This window comes from Calonectris borealis, chromosome 2, assembly GCF_964195595.1.
Source record: "Calonectris borealis chromosome 2, bCalBor7.hap1.2, whole genome shotgun sequence".
Taxonomy (NCBI): Eukaryota; Metazoa; Chordata; class Aves; order Procellariiformes; family Procellariidae; genus Calonectris; species Calonectris borealis.
Window position 1 is genome coordinate 64882586 of NC_134313.1, and position 21025 is coordinate 64903610.

At 35.3% G+C, this 21025-nt stretch overlaps 1 protein-coding gene across 1 annotated transcript in view; it reads right to left on the reverse strand.

Annotated features, from left to right (window-relative positions):
* Positions 1–21025, reverse strand: part of NETO1 (neuropilin and tolloid like 1) — a 73683-nt gene that overhangs the window by 42869 nt on the left and 9789 nt on the right. The window contains exon 4 of the mRNA XM_075142177.1: positions 15165–15413. Within this exon, the coding sequence (XP_074998278.1) occupies positions 15165–15413 (249 nt within the window). The remainder of the gene's footprint in view (positions 1–15164; positions 15414–21025) is intronic.

Here is a 21025-nt window from a genome sequence, read left to right on the forward strand (position 1 = left end):
GTGAAATTCAACTTCTCCTAAGATTATGGAGGGAAAACATTTTGATAAATTTTTGGTTAAGTAAGGCTTTACAGCTAGGTTTTTGGTCTTAGAGTTCATCTGCTTCCTGTTGGTTACAACTTCATGAGAGTGACGTTCCCTTTTGTTCAAATAGATCATTTTTCTCCAATTTCATGCAATTAAACATGCCAGAGAACAGTCCAAAGCATGATTAATTGCTAATACTGATCTAGCACAGACATAATCTGTTAGAAAGAAGACACTAGGTCAGCTGGGATTTTTACTATTTTGATGAAGAAAGCCCTACTGTATGCTTTACTATGTATTTGACTAAACCAAACATAATTCATACCAACACTACCCCAAAATGGTTTCCACTTAAATTAATGAATAGAGATTGTTGCTCATCAGTAACAGTAAGACACGTTTTGCTATATGCCCACAGGAAAAAATCAAGAGGATGAAAAATTCTAAATCATAGGGTATTGTCTTCAACCTTTTTAACTTTTTCTTTAAACAGCAACATCCTTCTAATGAATACTCAGTCCTCTTTGAGTATCATTTATGTCACATGCTCTGTGTTCACTAGCCAATTCTCAAACTGGTTTGTCATGAGCATGAGCAAACAAATGAGTCTGTGGATAACTGGAGATCTGTAATCTAGAGTTTGAATAGAGTTAGAGTCATGTCTATAAAAACTCAGTTACCACTGATTTTTCCTCACCCCAGAAACTCCAGATCCAGCTATCCCTAAACACTGATTATATTCAGTATAGATGAGTAAGTTTTTAATTCTATTATCATAACTTGGGAATTTAGATTAAAAAATTATAGTTTCCATGGAATGTAACAGATTTGCAGTTTTTCTTCTCTATTCAAAAGCTACTAGTCTGAAACAACAATCCGATTTCCACTGGATTTACTCACAATTTTAATATTGATTCTAACAGAAGCAGGTTTAGGCCCACAATCTGAGCTGAATTTAGCAATTGATTTATTGAGTGCTACACTGATTGACTGGCTCAGCCTCATACAGAGAATGAAAATTGGTCTTTTACATCACATTCACCATGAAAAAGCCACTTTGGAAAGGCAGTGTTCATAAGTCCTTATGTTTACTTTATACAAGAACCAATATTGCCATTAACTGGCTGAAGGGACTGGGAAAAGAACAGCAAAGTGGGTACTGGTTAGAGATTGTCCAGTTCTTCCGCTGATGTGGTAATATTTAGAAGAAACGAGGTATCAGGGCAGTTTTCACTTTCAGCAGCAGCAGGTAAAACATGATCGTCAGTCACAGCACTCGGGATTTTTAAGCATGGGTCACCCGCTTATCCAACAAGCAGGCAATAATTAAATTTCATTTGACCAGATCAAGTTTTTGACTGCCAAACAGCTGGATTTTTCCTAGCTTGATTTGAAAGAGTCATTTAAAGCTCTAGTAATAAAAAAATAAAATAATCAAATATAAATAAAACCTTTCATTTAAAAGTACTTGGTAAATCATTGATCTATATGTATATCAGAATATCACTGATATGCAATATTCTGGAATACAAACAATATTAATGCTACAAATGATTTTTGTGGGGAGAACACATACAATTACGGAGATTCAAATTACACAAACCTGATTTTTAAACTACTAAGCCACTATGCATTTTATTTAAAAAAAACCCACAACCTATAAACTTATTTTATATAATTTCAGTATGGACTTTGTAGTTGTTAACAGTTAATAACCAACTGTCTAATCCACATAATGAAATCAGCATTAAAGAACAAAGTATTTTTAATAATTTTTTGTATTCTCTTTTAATATTAATTTTCACACAGAGTTGAGAAATGAGCTACAGGAAAGAAAAGAAAGGGAAAAAATCAAGAGAAAACAAGAAGTGGTATCATACAATCTTTTATTAACCCACATACTGCAACCAGCAGATTTGATAACATTGTTTCTTGAGCTTCAACTATCAAATAACATCTGGCAAATGATGTTTGTAAGCCCTGTTACACAACATCTTCTGGCTTCTCAGTGTCATCTAGGGGACTGATATGTGACTAGGATAATACATTTCACGCTGCCTGTTTCTGTCATGCTAGTACAAATTTTTAATAATGGATGTGCCACAGACATCAGTTTATTTGAATCTGAATTCTCAGAAAATATTTGGCAATTCTGTTCTCATCATCTTACCCATGACTCAAGCAATGTTTCTTAACACAAACTGCTGTGGTTTTTTGACATCAAAGTATTCAAATAAACTTTCTGCATCTCTAATGTGTAATGATCTCTGAAGAAATATTTTCAAAATGTTGATCAAAAGCATTTGCTTACTTATTTTCATAATTTTGCAATGAATTTATTCCTTTCAATGGCATTCTCAATTGTTTGGTAGATCTCATCACCCTGAACATTAAAAAAAAATTTTAATCAGAAGTCCATTTTAGACTGTGTAGCATAGACCAAAACATTTTGTCTCACAGAAGTTAAATTCTCCTCTACAAATCTATTTGAAGAAACACTAATGTCAGACACTCATTTACCTAGTGAATTGCAGACTATGCTGTCATCATGTAAACAATGTGGATTTGACATAATAGAGAAGAGTCTTCAGAGTAAGAATAATTTAAGGGCATTGGATCTCTCAATTTCGAAAGATGTTTGTGTACTTGAATATTTGTGGTATTTATTATATCATGCATTTTTAATAAGAAACAGAAAATGTCTGTCTTCAGAATTGCTCTCTAAGGGCAGAAGTAATTTTGCTAACAGTAATGTTACCTGATTTGATTATGAATGACTAGCATCTTTTTAATGAAAGGTTCTCAATTAGACTGTATGCCCATACAATTGAAAGCACCCTTAAATCAGATCGGGTATATCATGACAAACTAGAATGCAAGACTAAACCCAATCTGCCTGATTATGCATCCAACTTCATTGGTATGAATAGAAGTCTCATTCTTAAACCAGAGGAGAATTTGGTCTGTTCAGCTGAAATCTTTTCTGTATTTTATGAAGTTGTAGATAATGCTTTTATGCATCAGATTTTACTAGTTAAATAAACATTGGACTGCAGCGAAACCACTTTGGGAAAAAAATTTAAAAATTTAGGAAGACGAGGGGTTAATGAATCCTGTAGTCTTTATTCAGTAATTATAAATGCAAGCTTTGAAATTAATTTTAAGTATTTCCTTATAGTAATAAATTTTTTTAAAAATCACATTTTTATTAATAGAATGTAATTTCTAGCAAAGAATCAAGTTTTGGTTTTATTTATTTTTAGCTGAAGGGAAAAGAAAAAACAGACAATACAAATATTAATCTAAATTTGAATCTTCCTAAATCCAGTTCTTTTGCTTAAACGATTGTTTATTTCAACAGACATCTCACCCCCTAAATGTCTTTATGCTTGGTCCTAAATGAACCGAGAAAATAAATGAACAGGAAATGGAGGCGCTTTTAAATGTCCACAGATTGCTGAATAAATTAATAAGTAAAGAGTAAATAAACTCGTGATAAATAGTCATAGCTGCCAACAACATATAGAATGGAAGACAGACACCATTCTTTGGAAGATCTGCAGCTGAGCTAGCTCAGGCTCAAGAGATTCTTCATTATTGGACAGACATGTAATAAAAGCAACTACTCTTTGGTCCTGACTTCTACTGAGTTCCAAAATGAGCTAGAGTGAGGACATGAGATTTTGCAGAAAGAGCAAGATACTAAAGATCATCTTGGCTTTCCCTAGGTACCTCTTGTTTGTGGAGATGTTGTCTGGGAGCTTAGCTTCCAATTTTAGAGAAAAGAACACATGATAACACAAAAAATCACAGGCCTCTTGTCCTATAAATAAATAATTGTCCCTTTCAAAAAATTATCCTTAAATACTGCTCCATTTTTATTTTAAAAAGCCCATTTGGCAATGGATGCACTACCATAAGTTTAAGTAGTGGGAATGTAGTAAAAATCTACTGGAAACTTTATTTTATGTTTAAAATTTAAAATCCAAGGAGTGGATTGCAGAACTAGTATCATTTCATTTTACAACTTGTAAACCTGATTGACAAACTGAGTTGGACCAAAAAACTTATCTGAATGAATTCAGTTCTAAGCATGGTTGAAGAAAGTTATATATTTTTACATACAGAAAGTAATTTCATTTCAGACGATACCAAGGTGGTTTTTTAGGGACAAGGATATCTAGAGGAAGAATAGCACAGGAGACAGAAAAATCACTAATCATTCCAACAATTATTCCAACTAATTCCAACAAAAACGCAACTTACTGTAACAGAATATGAAAACAAGTGAAAACTGGGAGTTAGTGAGCCTACTTAAAGCTATATTACTGTGATATTGATCAAATAGACAAACACTGAATTGATATATATCTACCACATAATTTGTGTAAAGGTAAAAAACTAGTTTTTGATTCATGAGAAGAGTTGAAGAAATAGTAGTTCAGTTCTCCAAAATAAACAAATATTTCATTTTGACTTAGTTCAATAGATGAAAATGTAGAGGACAGTATTTAAATGTACTTACTTTTAAGTAAGTACCCAAGCCTAGAGATTGCCCAGATTTAGGCACATGCTTAAATGGAGGCTTCCTGAAGTTCTTTGCTAAATTGGGACTAGATTTAGTGGCTTGTCAGTGCAGCATTTGAGTATAGTAAGCTTAAGCAACTGTTCTTTGGAATTATCCTTGGGCATATCAGAAAGTAATTTCAGAGATTTTTGATGGATTACGTGTTAAATTATAGTAGTTATTATTCTTATTTGGCCCGAGGGCCTTAGTGAAATGAATAGCTTTTACAAAGAAAAAAAATAAAGACACCTAGCATTTGGACTTGCCATAAAAAAAAAGTGTGCAAATTGAAAATATCTACACATTGAACATAAATTGAACAAAAATTACTTACTGGCTTTCCCAAACAAAAGAAAAGCATTAGGTGTGCTAGTGGCATTCTGCATGTAAAGATAATTTCAAAGATTTGCAGGAATGAAAATCATGTAACAATTTTTTTTTATTTCAAAGCTAACTAATAAAACACCTACAAGATACAGTGTAAATTACATTATTTGACATTATAGAAACAGACCACAGGAGGCTAGCAAATTTTGAAACTTTAAATAGGGATGTCAGACATTTGTGGCATCCTGTATTTGGTGGCTGAACTTTTTGTCAACCTTACCCTGTTGACCAGAAGACTATGTTACTTATGAGATTTTAAAGGAATATCTCTACACAATGTGAATTAATACTATAAGGAAAAAAAATCTTTAATCTACTCAGCATTCACAAACATTAAACAACACTCACAACAAACGTGCCCTTTGCATGAACCCATTATTACCATTATATACCTCTTCATTATAGATTTTCATATTTTAAAGTTTGGATTCTTTTAAGATTGGACTTAAAAAATCCAACTTCTCACTTCCTCAATTTGTCATGATAATTTTTAGGATAATATACCTGCACTTATTGTATACATAACATCAGTTAACATTACTGAGATGAGTTTTGTTCATAACTCCTTAGTGTATGTATAAGGTAAAGGTATATATGGTAAAAAGATCTTGTCAGTAGCGTGAGGTAGGTTATAATTGTACAAAGAGAGAGTGAAAGAGAGAAAGGGAAAAAACAGATAGGAGTAAGTCTGGGTGTTCAGAGGCTTGATTCAAGCTCTTGATTTTCCACCAGGTTTGTGTCTAGCAATACATACATTGGCTAGAATTAGCCATACAGATGACATCTACCCCTCACAGAAATCTTTGTATTTCTGTTCCTCACATGGAAAGGACTATGCATGATAGTATTTCTCTACCCCATGAGAGCAGTATGATATTAAAGATTGCAGGCTCTTTGATATCACAAAATAAGAGAGAAAGAGAAGACAGATCAAAGGCATAGATACTCTAATGGGCCAGCTAAAAGTTTATTTACAAAATAGTTAGGACAAAACTTCTATCAAAGTTGAAGGAAGCACTATCTTACTTTTAGACCCGAGCACCAAAGAAGCTCAAATGTGATATGTGAGATGAAAGAATTACATAGCCATTGAATTACATTGCATTGCCTAACAGACAGTAAACAAATCAATATTGGTCATAGCCATCAATATCACAAAATATATATAAAGGTGACAACATACACCTACTAGAACTACAAATATACAAAACAATATTCGATAACATTCACCTCAGTACTCGTAAGCAAAAGAGACTGTGGACTGACATCTTTACAAAAAATATGAATACTATCCTCAGAAAATGAACCAATACTAAACAGTTAATGAGTATACACACCAAAGACTAAGAGAGGACATATTTTGAATTTGACACATTTACTAATTTAGTAACCATTGCATACTGCAAAGATATTCAATTCTAGAAACAGAAACATGATTGACTTTTCCAAAGATTACAGTGTGCAGAATCAGAGCTACTAATTATTGTGCAAGAACTCTTTTTATTAGTTACAGAGGACTGGGATCTTTCTAACAAGGGGTTTTGTGCATTTCTTTAAGGGGAATTAGCTAGAAGCACTATTCAAAGAGTAAAAAATCTGTTACAGAAAGCTAAATATGTTAATAAAGATCCTTACTTATTGCTGTTAGAATTGAGAAATACTTCATTAAATGAACAAACAACAAAAAAATCAACAATCAGTTACTTGAACCTATGCAAATATCAAATTAACAAGTATGGGTGACTGAAAACAAGTGATATAAACATGGTTTTGTATCTAACATAAAAGCAACATTTTCTATATGGACAGCTAAAGAATCAGACCATTTGCAACTCTGTGGCTAGAATAAAAAATAGTTTCTCTGCCTAACAGAAGGGCCACAGTCATGTTGATGAGACAAAAGCATCGAGGTGATTGTCAAGATTTATTGGCTATACCTGTAACACCTCAGAAACCTGTAGATACTATACATAAAGATGAAAATTCAACGGCTTAAAGAATGGATAAGTAAAGAAAAAGAATTGCTTCAATGTCAGGAGAATCTCTGCAGACATCCACATTGCCAAGGTCACTAAGAGAAACTATTACAGACAGCAGTGTTGCCAGGATGAGGCCACAACACAATCAGCCAGAAGTGCATCCCAGTAAGAGCTATTAGAAAATCTGCCAGATAAGGAAGTCAGATGATCTGGAACAACTTTGAAGAGTATTCAAAAACTCCTTACTCATTACATATGAGGCATGAAGTTTCTCATTTTTTCCCTGAAGAAACAGGTGTTAAAATGTTTGAATGAAAACTATCAAGTAAGATACTTAAGAACAGGTTTTGGAGGTGCTATTCTGAATACGTGTATTAGTAGTGAAAATCCTCATTGTAAACAAGTTATTTCCAAACGCTTGTGGAAGGTGACTACCCAGGCTTTCTGTTCGGTACAAATTCCATATTATCTTCCCTGCTCTGCCATTTCCAAGTGCTTCACAAACATTATAGAGAAATCAAGAATTAATACGGAAAACAAATGCCCAGGGCTCACTAGTTATTTCCGCATTTTGCAAGTGTTTAAAGCAAAGGGTAATCGCTCTGTATCAGACCTAAGGTTAAGCTAACTCAGTAGAGTATTTGCATAAAGTCAAAAGTGTATCCTTAGGGGAAAGAGCATAAGAAAAAACTACAGGCCACTCAGTCTCACCTCTGTGCCTAGGAAGATCATGGAACAGATCCTCCTGGAAGCTATGCTAAGTTACACGGAGGACAGGGAGGTGATTCAAGACAGCCAGCATGGTTTCACCAAGGGCAAGTCCTGCCTGACCAACCTAGTCAGGTCTTCTGTGATGGAATGACTACATCAGTGGACATGGGAAGGGCTACAGATGTTGTCTAACTGGACCTCTGTAAGGCCTTTGACACAGTCCTCCACAGCATCCTTCTCTCCAAACTGGAGAGGTATGGATTTGATGGGTGGACTGTTTGGTGGATGAGGAATTGGTTGAATCGTCGCATCTAGAGGGTAATGGTCAATGGCTCAATGTCCAGATGGAGATCAGTGACGAGTGGTGTCCTTCAGGGGTCCGTATTGGGACCGGTGCTGTTTAATATCTTCATCAATGACACAGACAGTGGGATCGAGTGCACCCTCAGAAAGTTTGCAGATGACACCAAGCTGAGTGGTGCGGTCGACACGCCTGAGGGACGGGATGCCATCCAGAGGGACCTGGACAAGCTTGAGAAGTGGGCCTGAGTGAATCTCATGAGGTTCAACAAGGCCAAGTGCAGGCCTGGGTCAGGGAACCCCCAGTATCAGTACGGTCTGGGGGATGAAGGGATTGAGAGCAGCCCTGCCGAGAAGGACTTGGGGGTACTGGTGGATGAAAAGCTGGACATGACCAAGCAAGGTGCGCTCGCAGCCCAGAAGGCCAACCATATCCTGGACTTCATCCAAAGAAGCATAGCCAGCAGGTCGAGGGAGGTGATTCTGCCCCTCTCCTCTGCTCTGGTGAGACCCCACCTGGAGTATTGCATCCAGCTCTGGAGACCTCAACCTGTTGGAGCAGGTGCAGAGGAGGGCCACAAAAATGATCAGAGGGATGGAACGCCTCTCCTATGAGGAAAAGCTGAGAGAGTTGGGGTTATTCAGCCTGGAGAAGAGAAGGCTCCAGGGAGACCTTATTGTGGCCTTTCAATACCTAAAGGGGGCTTATAAGAAAGATGGGGACAAAGTTTTTAGCAGGGTCTGTTGTGACAGGACAAGGGGGAATGGTTTTAAACTGAAAGAGATTTAGACTAGATCTAAGGAAGAAATTTTTTACGATGAGGGTGGTGAAAGCCTGGAACAGGTTGCCCAGAGAGGTGGTAGATGTCCCATCCCTGGAAACACTCAAGGTCAAGCTGGGCGGGTCTCTGAGCAACCTCATCTAGTTGAAGATGTCCCTGCTCACTGCAGGGGGGTTGGACTAGATGACCTTTAAAAGTCCCTTCCAACCCAAATTGTTCTATGATTCTATGAAGAAAAGGACCATATTTAAGGAAAATCTTCTCCTGCCTCTAAGTTTTAGTTTTAATTGTTCTGTAACAAGTAATAATATAAACTATTTTGAGAATGATGACAATGGAGATGTAAAAACACAGCTTAATCTAAAAATATTGGTTTTCTAGTATTATTTGTGAATGCACGTCTAAACTTGCTAAACGTTCCTCCCAGGTGCTTCCAAAAAGACAGACTTTTTGTCAGAGAAATGTGGTTCCTCTGTAAATAATATTTAGCAATGCACCACCATAATCATCTTTATTGGTGAGATCACCTACATATCAAGAAAGGTATTTCTTGTGGAGAAATTCCTGTACTGCAGTACAATATCCTACTAAACCTCCTCTAGAAGTCTGTTGTTCAACTTGTGGAACAGATACAGAGAAGAGATTCTTGGAGAGATGAGGGGTGGTTATGATGGCAGGGGGAAAAAAGAGCCTATGGCATAAAAAGACAGTACAAGGATTTGTCTTGTGTAGACCAGCAAACTGACATCTTAAAAGAGGTGACTGCCATCTCCAAGCTCATGAAGCAGTGGCATATAGTTCTAGTGAGAAAAGAGGTTTCAAAGCTAACAAGTAACGTTGGTATAAGAAGAAAAAGACATAACCTGGCTATGAATAATTTTAGGTAAGAAATCAGAACATCATTCCTAATAATTTGGATCCTGGAACAGATCTTCCGTAACAATGGCTGAAGCAGAAAATACCCAAATAAAATTAACTCTGAAAGTCTTTTAAAGTCTATCAATAGAGGGATATGAATTTAAACATTTATGACATGAGTTGAAAACTTGCTGCTTGCAGTCCCAAATGTGAGAGACAACACTACATGACTTGGAAAGCCCCGTCACTCCACTATTCATACACAGTCAATACAAATGCAAATCTAATGTCTCTAGTTAATGCAGCTCTTGATTTTTTTCTTTCTTCCAATGTAAGAAAACATAAAACCATATCTTATATTTCTATTGCTCTTCTTTTTACAACAAAGTTCAACAGGGAAGGAACTTAAGTGTTCAACTTCTTTCTGTTGGTAATATGATATTCCCAGCATGCAGAGATTTCTAAAACAGAAGTTCTGTAGTTGCCTTTTGGGTATTGTAGAAAGAAAAATGTAAGTAAGTGATAACAAGAGGTAATATGGGATCTGAGACTCCCATGAGATCTTTTAGATACTCATTTGCTCCACATAAGGAATTATTTCTCACTTGAAATTTAAAATAAACGTATTATCCCATTACATTCTCACATTTATGGTACTGATATACTCTGGACCTAATCCTACAGTTCCTGTAAGTTAATGGAATCTTTAGAACAGCACAACACAAATCAAATTCCCAAGAAAAGACAATATTTATGTAGCTGATCATGATTTTCAATGTAACATGCAAATGCATCATCCTAGATGTTACAGTGAAATTCCTTCTCATTCACAAGACCAAATGCCCTAACACATTGTAAACAGCAATGAAGTGCCTGACTGTTGCGCACTTGTAGAACACACTAAAAGTTCATAACTCAAGGAAACTGCTTATAACAATTCAAAGTGGTGAGGGCTAGAAATCTCAATAAATAAAACAAATTCACGATTTTTTTTTTAAGCATCAGAAGGTTCTGGCTCAAATGTTTAAACGAAGGGTTATAATGAGTAATTTCTCATAATTTCAAACCAACTCTGATCCCAAAGGAAAAAGATTGACTCATGCAAAGTCACATGGCTCTGAGATTGTTTATTGTTTCTCAAAAAAACTGAACTGGATTACAAGTTGGTTGAAAGTTGTTGTCACTGTTGATGTTAACTTAGAAGCAATCAGATCAAGTTCAGAAGAGAACAGGAAAATAAATAAACAAATAAATAAAAGCAAGTGAGCAAGCTCCCACAAATATTCATCTGTCCTAGATGCCTGGGAAATACACCTTCCTTAAATACACACAAGGCAGAACATAGACATTAGATGGCAAAATGATTTGATAATATCTTATCCAAGTTCTCTAGAACTGTGAATGAATTTAATAAATTCACATTAAATTTTTCATTAGTCCTAAAACATGGAAATTCCCCAATCAGGGTTTTTTTCCCTCAAGATAGCTGATGTCATTATTCTATTACTATGACATTCTACAGCTACTTGTACCACTGCAATGGGGATGTAAAAGTACCGTTATTCTGATTAGATAGTGTTTTACACTCCAGTTTTCGGGACATAAGAGTATAAAGCTTTTTTTCCTTTTCCATTATCAGACACAGATGGCTTCTACTAAGTGAAGGAACTGAAAGTAATGATGTGCTATCTTAAGCCACTGTCCTGCAAAATCAGGGACCAGGATAAACAGAAATCTGATTATTCTAGCTGAGTAAGAAAGCTTAAATAAACATAGCCTCTCTCTGTCTGAATCCTTGTCTACACTAAAAAAATGACTCATTTTAAACAATGGTTGTCAAGAATAAGTCCCCTCGAAGTAATACTTGAATTTTTCTACACAAAACAGTGATTCAACACCATTTCGGAAAATGCTTGAGACATAACTTTTTAGGAAAAATGAGCATAACAGATGAGTCCAAGGACCCAGAGATGTGAAATGAAATTTCAGGTGTAGGCCTTTCAATGGCCCAAAGAATGACAAAACAAGAGGAAGAAAGAATTATCATGTGACTTGTCTCGTGTGTCTTTCCCTAGACAATCATACTTGCATTCAAAATGAACAAGAGCAACCTGAAAATATTGTAGTCTGATATGTTATTTCTTTTAAACATGAGATTTGGAAAAAAACAACAAAATGTTTGTATAAATTTATGAAGGTTTCACAGTTTTAGATAGTTCCATTTAGAAATGATCACAGTTAATCAGCATTTAACAATAAAAAATAAAATTAAAATAGTATATAGAAAGTAAATATGTTTTGTTTTGCTTGTAAACTCTCATGTATACAAAATGGTTGAAAATTTACTTTACATCCAAACTGCATCATCTGGTTATTACTGATATTCATCTGTTACAATATAAAAGAAAAAGACAACTTCTTCTCTTAACCCAGAGTTTTGACATTTAAAATACTCAATCCTTATACCATACAGCTTCATTCAACCACATCTTGCTTAACCCTACAATTTATAAAATCACAAAAATGAAAGCCTATATTATGCTCTTAATAAGGAACTTCTCTGCAAAATTTTCAGTAGTTTTACCATTTATTGGGTGCGTTTGTGTTGCCAGGTTAAACCACGACATGTGTAGTTCTGGATTTGTCATTAAAGTTGTTTCTTCTGCTAGTTCTTACCTTTTAGAGTGCTGAAAAGTGCTCTGAAAAAAAATCTATTTAAATGGAACAAAATTTATGGCAAGAGAATTATGTTTGTTTCAAGATGCCTGAAACCCCAGCCTGTTGAGAGACTGTTGAAACTCCACTGTACTTTTGCATCAGTGGATGGAGTTCCAATAATTTCAATACCAAGGAGTCAAAGAAATCATTAAACAGAAAAGTTTTAGTAATTGCAAAATATTAGTCTATTCCTTAGGATTATTCTATATAATTTCTTTTTTTAGGACTTAGTCCAAACTAGTTTTAAAATGCCTCAGGTGACAGGGCTCTTTCCATTTGCACAGACTAATAGATCTTCACTGGAACATTTTTCCTGATACCTTAATTGATCTTTTTTTCAACTTCATCCTGTTAGCTGTTTTTGTACACCCTGGAGACATAGTAAATAATTTCTTTCCCTGCTTCTCCACGTACCATTCAAATAATAATAAATGGTTGCAGCTTCAATTTAGTCAAATTTACTTACTTAATTTTTTTAAATCCTGCTACACACCCACACATTCAACATCATATTTCTTGTCTTTATCAACAAACCATCAAGATATCGAATGCAAAGTGGCAGTTGAGGAACATTTCAGGGGTGGATGGGGACCACACAGGTGGGGAACATCAAAGATTGCTGATACTAGAGAAATAGCTCTGTTGCGCTTGTCACTGGGATGGGGAAAGCCTCCTATGCAGGCTCCAGTTAGGCAGAGTGTGCTGCTTGTGCCAAATAAGATGGATGCAACAAACTCCATCTCCCCTGAGTGTTCAGCTGCTCTAGACACCACTAGTTTCCAAACGAGTCTTTGCTTTGGATCATTTTCTTGATATTCTTTAAAGAGAGGTTAGCTGAAAATTTTCTTCTGATCTCTCTTTTTTCATAATTTAATTTCATATGTTGTCACTACCCAAGATGGATCCAGATGGTTTAGGCGACAATTTCTGCAAGCAATTCCTCTCTATGCTACTCTTTTATACACTCTTGAAAGCGATCACTGTTTTTGAGGAGTTGACAGTGATCCCTTCCACTGCACACATTTGGACAACAGATCTCAAAATGTCAAGCCTTATCCATGTCTACATAATAACGGATTGGTCAAGTAATCATGCGGAATGAGAACTGCTTCCTGTTAGTGGTGGTCAAGGAGGCAGTAGTGCTTCTTTGCATTTGTCAGATTAATCATATTATCATTTTGGCCAATATTCCTAGAAACACTCTATCATTTGCAGAGCTTCCTATTGAAATCTATGGAGGAAAAAAAAAAAAAGGGAAAAAGAAGAAAGAAAAAAGAAGAAAGACATAGCTATTCCATCTGAAGTCTGGAATAATTTATGCTGCTATAGCAATTTACCAGCATTGATCTCTGTGTAGAAATCCACCTTACATCAGTAGAAAAGGAATGAGGATAAAATATGGTCCATGAAACTGTTTTTCACTTGAGAGTTTTTTGGACAGAATAAACTGCAGATTGTGCTATGAACACCTTTTCAACCATAATACATAACCCTTTGAAACAAGAAGGACATGAAATCTAAAGCAAAGAACTTTTGGCAGAGGTGGGGAAGAAAATGGCAAAAGCCCACAGAGCCATGGTAAATGAGAGACACAAATTTAACTCACTTTTCAGAGAGGAGTATATGTGGATATAGCAAAATTGCATCCATTTTCTTTGCATTTACAATAGATACATATATCTGGCTATCAGGTTATTTGCTACAGAAATTCTGTGTTCTGTTGCTGTTTGAACCTTCTAAATATATTTACACCCTGGAAGACAGTATCTTTGACTTAAAAGAAAATTGAACTATGCTGGGTAATTTTATAACTATTTTCCTTGCATTAGAGAAAGAAAACCTCATAGAAGAATATTCAAGTAGTCCTGCTGTCTTCTATGATGCTATTGGAATAATTAAGCAAGCAGAATTTGGGGCCTGTTAATTTTAGCATATTTTCTAAGGAATATTGTTCCACCTAATACAACAATTTAGCTGAAACAATAGTGACATAACTGACAAAATTACATAATAATTACAGTGCTTTAGAGCGAGCTATATTAAGGTATGACTCATCACTCAATACATAAGAAGGTACAGAACTACGTCAAATCCAGCAGTGCAGTGCAGTATAGTGTAGCTGCAGCCAAAAACCAAAATTTAAAATCAGCAATCTTTTGTTAATAAGTGGGGGGAGGAGGGGAATTAATGGAAAGTATGACTATAAATTTTGTTTTACTTTAATGAATTAAATATAAAAAGTGACAATGAATAATAGTACAATTACAATTAAGATTTAAATCTTTTTTAGAAAAATATTTAATACATTTTACTATTTGAACCTCTCACTTCCTCTGGCAATACTTGTACTAGTTTGCTTTATTGAAAAGGGAGAACTATTCCACTCCTCAGTTGGGGAAATGATTGGTGAAGTGGAAAAACAATGATGGAATTTTCTGAGATAATTATATTTTTTTATTAGAATACTTTATCAATGATCATTTTGAAAGAAAAGCTGCACAGTGTAACAGTCAAGCATAAACCACATAACTTCCCATGAAACATTTTGAATTATTTTCTATAATAGAATTAAATTGAAAATATTTTTTTAAAAAACTGCAGAGGCTGAATATATGCATCTTGGACAAAACTGTATTGAAAGTTCTTCCTTAAATAAGCCTTATTTGTTATGTAAAAGATATATATACCTTCCAGCATTTTCCTATCTGTTAATACTTACATTGATAATAAACATAGTCCCAGTTAAAGATATTATTCAACAGCACAATTATACACCATTAGCAAAGTTACTAAGCTAAGCTTTTTCTATCAAAAATTGTGATGGTCTGTACTCACCAGGTGTAAAATTATACCGAGCAGAAAACCCGATAGATTCCAGCTCACCATCAGCAAAAAATTTAATCCATAGGAATCTGCCACTGGATTTTATCATAGGTGGATTTTGCTGTCCACAGAAACGTCCAATGATTGGGGAAAAGCCAAAAGGTCCATCTCGTACTTCAATATGGTCAAATTTACACTCCCAAGAAGGCTCTATGGAATATTTTTCATCAAAGTGTAGTTCAATGCATTGTCTAGGTGCAGCTAGAGATGAAAAGAAAATTATCTTATTATTTTCTAAACCAAGACCTTTCAAACCTAAAACAAAATTGAAGAAAATCAAATATATAAATTTTGTATGCATCTTTGCTTAAAAACTTGTTTGAAAATTCATACATATGTATTTTTATAGATTTTACACCATCAGCTTACTTGTCTATATTTTTACTTTAAAAAAGTGCTCAGCAGTTCTTAGCAAAACTAAGAGGGGTATTTATGATGTAAAACAAAATACAGTTTAGGAACAATTAGTTCAAAAACAAAATCTTTCCAAGAAACTTATGCATCTGGAAAACTAGTGTTTTCTTATATTTGGGGGGGAGAGGGGGGGAATGTTAATCAGCATACTTTTTTACCTAATGCTCACAAAGGTGAAGAAAAAACTGATCAGAACTGTGCTATAGTAAGAAGGACAAATTCTGTTCCTATACGTGTTGCAGTCAATGACAAGCTTGAGTGCAATTGCTTATACTCAGAATTACTTATCATCTCATTTGAAACATAAGGACAAGTGTAGCGAATTCTCACTTAAGAAACTAGATAAGGATGAAGCAAAATAGACATCTAACTAAAGAGCAAACAATATTCTACTGAAAACCCTGAAGAAACTTTATAGTGGTCATTTAATTAGACATAAAAAATCATCTTTATTCATAGGTACTAAGGCTAGTGTCAGAATGATCTCTAAAACAAATATTCCCTGGCATCTCCTATATAAAGCAAAACAGTTACTGGTTGAACTATGCAATTTTCTTAAAAGGAGAAGAAAAATCACGTTTTGTCTACAAATTTTACAGATGCAACATCCCTGGGGTGCACTTTTCCTACGCTTAATCCTGTCCATAGCAAAAAATGTATGCCTTCAGTGTCTAGATCATGGTGCAATATAGCCTTTTGCTGACAAAGCCTTCTGCTAAGACAAGGGTTTGTTGTTTGTCTAAGCTAAGACAAGGGTTTGTTGTGCCACTGCCTGCTATGCCTCTCATGGATCATGTCCTACACTTTACACATATTAGAAGAGGTTGAAATTGCTATGAGCTTTTCACATGAGTTACCATTCTTTTCACATGAAAACACGCAAGATCAAACTCCAAGCTGAGTTCATAAGCTTAACATGGAAACTGCTGCCATTCCAGCAGTCAGTATCCTTCCATTTCTTTCCTCAGGAATAATAGGAAAACTATCAGTGTGACCAGAACCTAGATCTTGTATGTATTTTGAAATGTTTTAAATTGAAGCTTTTGGGATGAGCTCATTACTTACATAAAAAGGGAGACTATTTAAAATTAACTAAATAAGAAGATATTAGGTAAATCTTATAATCTTTACATAAGAGCACACAGTCAGATCTCATTTACAACTATTTCATGTAAATAAATACTGTCTCATTTTATAAAATGCATTGAAGAAGTAAGTTAATAAAACACGTTATTTGAGAAGAAAGGTTATTTTAATAGCTTTACTTTCAATGTTAATATAATTGGGTGATTGATATTTATTGCAATATTTAATTTAGCATAAGAAAGAAACCTTACCTACTGTTCTCAATTTGAAGAAATTCACATTTAGGGAAGTACTTACTATTGGCTTGTTATTATTTATACCAATTTACATGAAATTTGTGAATTTTGTGCCCATACATGTTCAATAGCAAAATCAAAACCAAAAACTTTACACATAATTGCACCAAATTCACAGTCCATGGAAATGAAACTACTTTGAAAGTATGAAAAAAACTTCCAAAATTAAAATCAGATAATAAAGCTTGTAAAGAAGATCTTATTAATGTTATCATTGGTGAGGTTTGAAGACCAAAGTAGATCTTTTAGATTACAGTAAAAGACTGAATAACTGGAAGACATCATCGATTAATTTTATTCAGATGTTCCTCCCTTGACTTCACATATTTATAACAAATATTGATTTAAACTTAACTAAGCAGTACTTGGGCAGAAGAGAGCAATCAGCACCTTTCAATCTGGCATCATATTTTATATGCTCTTATTCCATTTAAGGAGATTTGTTGAGAACGACTCATCATTCACCTAGGGACTGCCGAGTCAGGTATCAGAAACTCCACCCTGACAATGCTTTAGGTAATCTTAATGCTCATTAAGGCTTGAAAATCTTATATAGTCACTATTCAAATATTATACTATTAACCTATCTAAAGTTTTACTGTAATGTTTTAATGTTGCAAACTAGATATGAAGATGAATTCTGCTAGTATTGTTATTGATGTCAGACAGCATCATACCACAGTGTATGGCTGCTCTATTTTCCATGGCAACAAAGAGATACCTGCTTCAAAAATGGTTTACGCCATTAACGTAACACATTTGTCCTTTGTAAACTTCCTGTGTTAGGCCTTCACTACTCTATTTCATACCAAGAGGAGGCTTACAAAGTGCTGGCCCATAGTTAAACCCTTAACAGGTCTTCTCTGAATCCAAGACTCATGTAACATATGATAAAAATGGGTATAAGGCCCCCTCTGAGTTATAGCTCAGTCATTTGATGTGATTTTGGTGTTGAAAAGGAGCCCTAAACCCAATTATAGCTTCATCATAATATAAAAGGAGTCTTTGTGGGTAAAAGAAAATCAGGCCTACAGAGTTACGCATGAGATCTATTGACTCAGTGAAAGCATGGCGTGAGAATAAACTGCACAATTTCCACAACCTCCATGTAGCATTCTGAATCTCACATTGCACACTAGTTTTACGATCAGAATATTGCTATAGTTTATTCTTCTCTGCTTTTATTTATTTTTCAACAAAGTCAAGACAAGGCTTCTCCTAGTGAAGCTCAGTTCTTGCTAGAGGATCAGAGAGAATCACAGCAGCTCAAGGAGCGCTCAGGAAAGAGTTTCTACCTTCCCCCAAAGTTCCCATGTGTAGAGGCTGCTCCACTTTAAGAACAAACTGACTCTTCATTAGCACCATTTCTCCACTGCTGAATAAAACAAAGCTGGGGAATGAGTTTGGGGGCTGGACCACTGACTGTTCACAGTCCGTAAATGTTAAAATCACCTCCTGGCATCATTTTGGCCATGCCAGTCAGAACTGCCAAAACCCGTTCTCAGGCATGATGTGGTGGTTCGCATCAGTTAAGAACCACTCACAGCAAGAAGTTTGTATTTGTACTCTTGACTGGGAAGGTGAAACGAGTTAATCTGTACATGTGTGATTGTGCCTGTCAGCCTTAAGGCCAGTGAACATTTCCTGACCTGTTTTAGGTATTAGTATAGGTACTGCCTGTGTCTCAGCCTGCTCTGCAAGCTAGTCCAAACAGGATGAGGTCCTTTCTCCTAACTCTCCTGAGGAATGCAACACTTTGTGTTTCTGTAACTGTGAGGACTGTGATGATCACAAAAGATTGGGCAAAGGGAGGAAGGGGTGCTGTACATGCATCCATGTACCTTTTCATCATGTGCTTTTAAATGCTCCTCTGTGCTTCATCTTGTACAATATTTAGAGTCAAAGGTTAAATGTTTTGTTTGCAGTAAAAGGTTAAAGGTTTTGTTTGCAGTAATCTACCTAAGAAACAAAATTATTGAAATCGTCCTGGAAATGACCATAAGGGATGAAAACACACAATTCAAACTCCCACCTTTAACGTCCTTTTAGCGAAAAAGGTATTGCTTTGGACTTATAATGTGGCTTTAGCAGAGGGTTTCTTTGCCAAACACAAGCTAAAACAAGCAGGTATTGTATACATCTTGTGCCACATCTTCTGCAACAAAGTCTGTGCGAATGTGGTCACAGTAAAACTTACAGAAATACATCGAGAACAAGTCCAGAATAATGACTAATAATAATGTATGTATAGCTACAGAAAAACAAAACAAACCAAACAAACAAAAAGCCCAGAATGTGCAATTCTTCCCGACTGGATTGGAATCTGGCCATCTAATCAGAAAAGGAGGGATGGAGTGGTCATTTCTAGTATCCTTATTCACAGGTAAAGCCCATTCACAACTTCAGAACTTTTTATGTGGCTACAATGTCAGGGAAAGTTGTTGTCAAATCCAAATGAAATATATTGAAGCTGTCTCATAACATGATTTTACTTCAAATCTTCAAAATCTTCCATATTTAGCTTCCAATTATCTTTCTTCAAAAATGTTTAATACCATGGAAAGACTACTTAATGCTTGCATGTCTTGTCATATTTTTCATCTAATTATCTTACACAAGTGCTGTCTGGAGATTTTATATTCAATGAAAAAAAAGGCATTGGGTTCCAACTTGTGGTAGAAGAACAGTTGCAGCAAAAACACACAATTAAGGTTTTAATTCTGATCAGCCTCTAAGACTGTGTAACTGACAGCTGAATTTAAGTGAAAAATCTGTTTCAATTTACCAGACTGCATGGAAATGAGACATTGAACTCAACACCTACCCCCTATCTATCTGAGCTGCTACAGTACTAATAGTTTTCAATAATCCTTGGTCTTTCTGGTTGTCCAGCTATTATTGATAAGAAAGCCACTTATATCCTCCTTTTAAAAGAGGATTCTTTGCTTGTTTTGATGAAAACTTTTTGAACACAAAAATCACTGTGAAATACAGAAGGACTTTCAGCAGAGTTTTTTCATACAGTGGTACGTGTCCATTTTCTAACACCTGTGAAATATCTAGGATTAAAGAGTTTAATGGTCTTTAGTTAAAACATGGAAGACCTTCAAGAGAGCTAACTCTAAATGTCCACAAACATATAAAGTGGAAGATTTATTTCATATCTCTGTAAAGCAATTCTAGTCCATACCTATATTTAATTATTAAATATATTTATTATATATAATTATATAATTATGCATATATTATATATTATATATAATTATATGATTATATTTAATTATTAAAAACTGAAGAATAGATAAAATCCTACAAGTATTTCACTTAAGGATTTCCAAACCAATTCTTAAGATATATTGTGTAAAGTATGACTATCCCACTCCCAAATATTTTTAACACAAACAAAAGCCTTTGCGCCTACAAAATCTCCTGTGGGAATTTCCCTTTGGAGCACTGTCCCGGTTTCGGCTGGGATAGGGTTAAATTTCTTCCTAGTGCTGTGTTTTGGATTTAGTATGAGAAGAATGTTGATAACACACTGATGTTTTCAGTTGTTGCTAAGTGCCCTCCTAGTCCAAGGACAGCTCCCGTGCCTACTGACTGAGCTAGGTACACAAGATGGAAGGGAACATAATCAGGACAGCCAGCCCAGCTGGCTAATGGGGTATTCCATACCATGTGACGTCATGCTCAGTATATGAAGGGTAGGCGTGATCCAGGAAGTACCGATCGCTACTTGGTTATCGGTCAGCGCGGGTGGTGAGCAATTGCATTGTGCATCACTCATTTTGTATATTTTATCATTATTTATTATCATTATTTTCCCTTTTCTGTTCTATTAAACTGTCTTTATCTCAACCCACGAGTTTTTCTCACTCTTACCCTTCCGATTCTCTCCTCGTCCCGCTGGGAGGGGTGGGGGGAGTGAGTGAGCGGCTGCGTGGTATTTGGCTGCCTGCCAGGTTAAACCACGACAAGTACACATGCTGAATTTTCTGCAGTCTGGCAAAGGCTAAT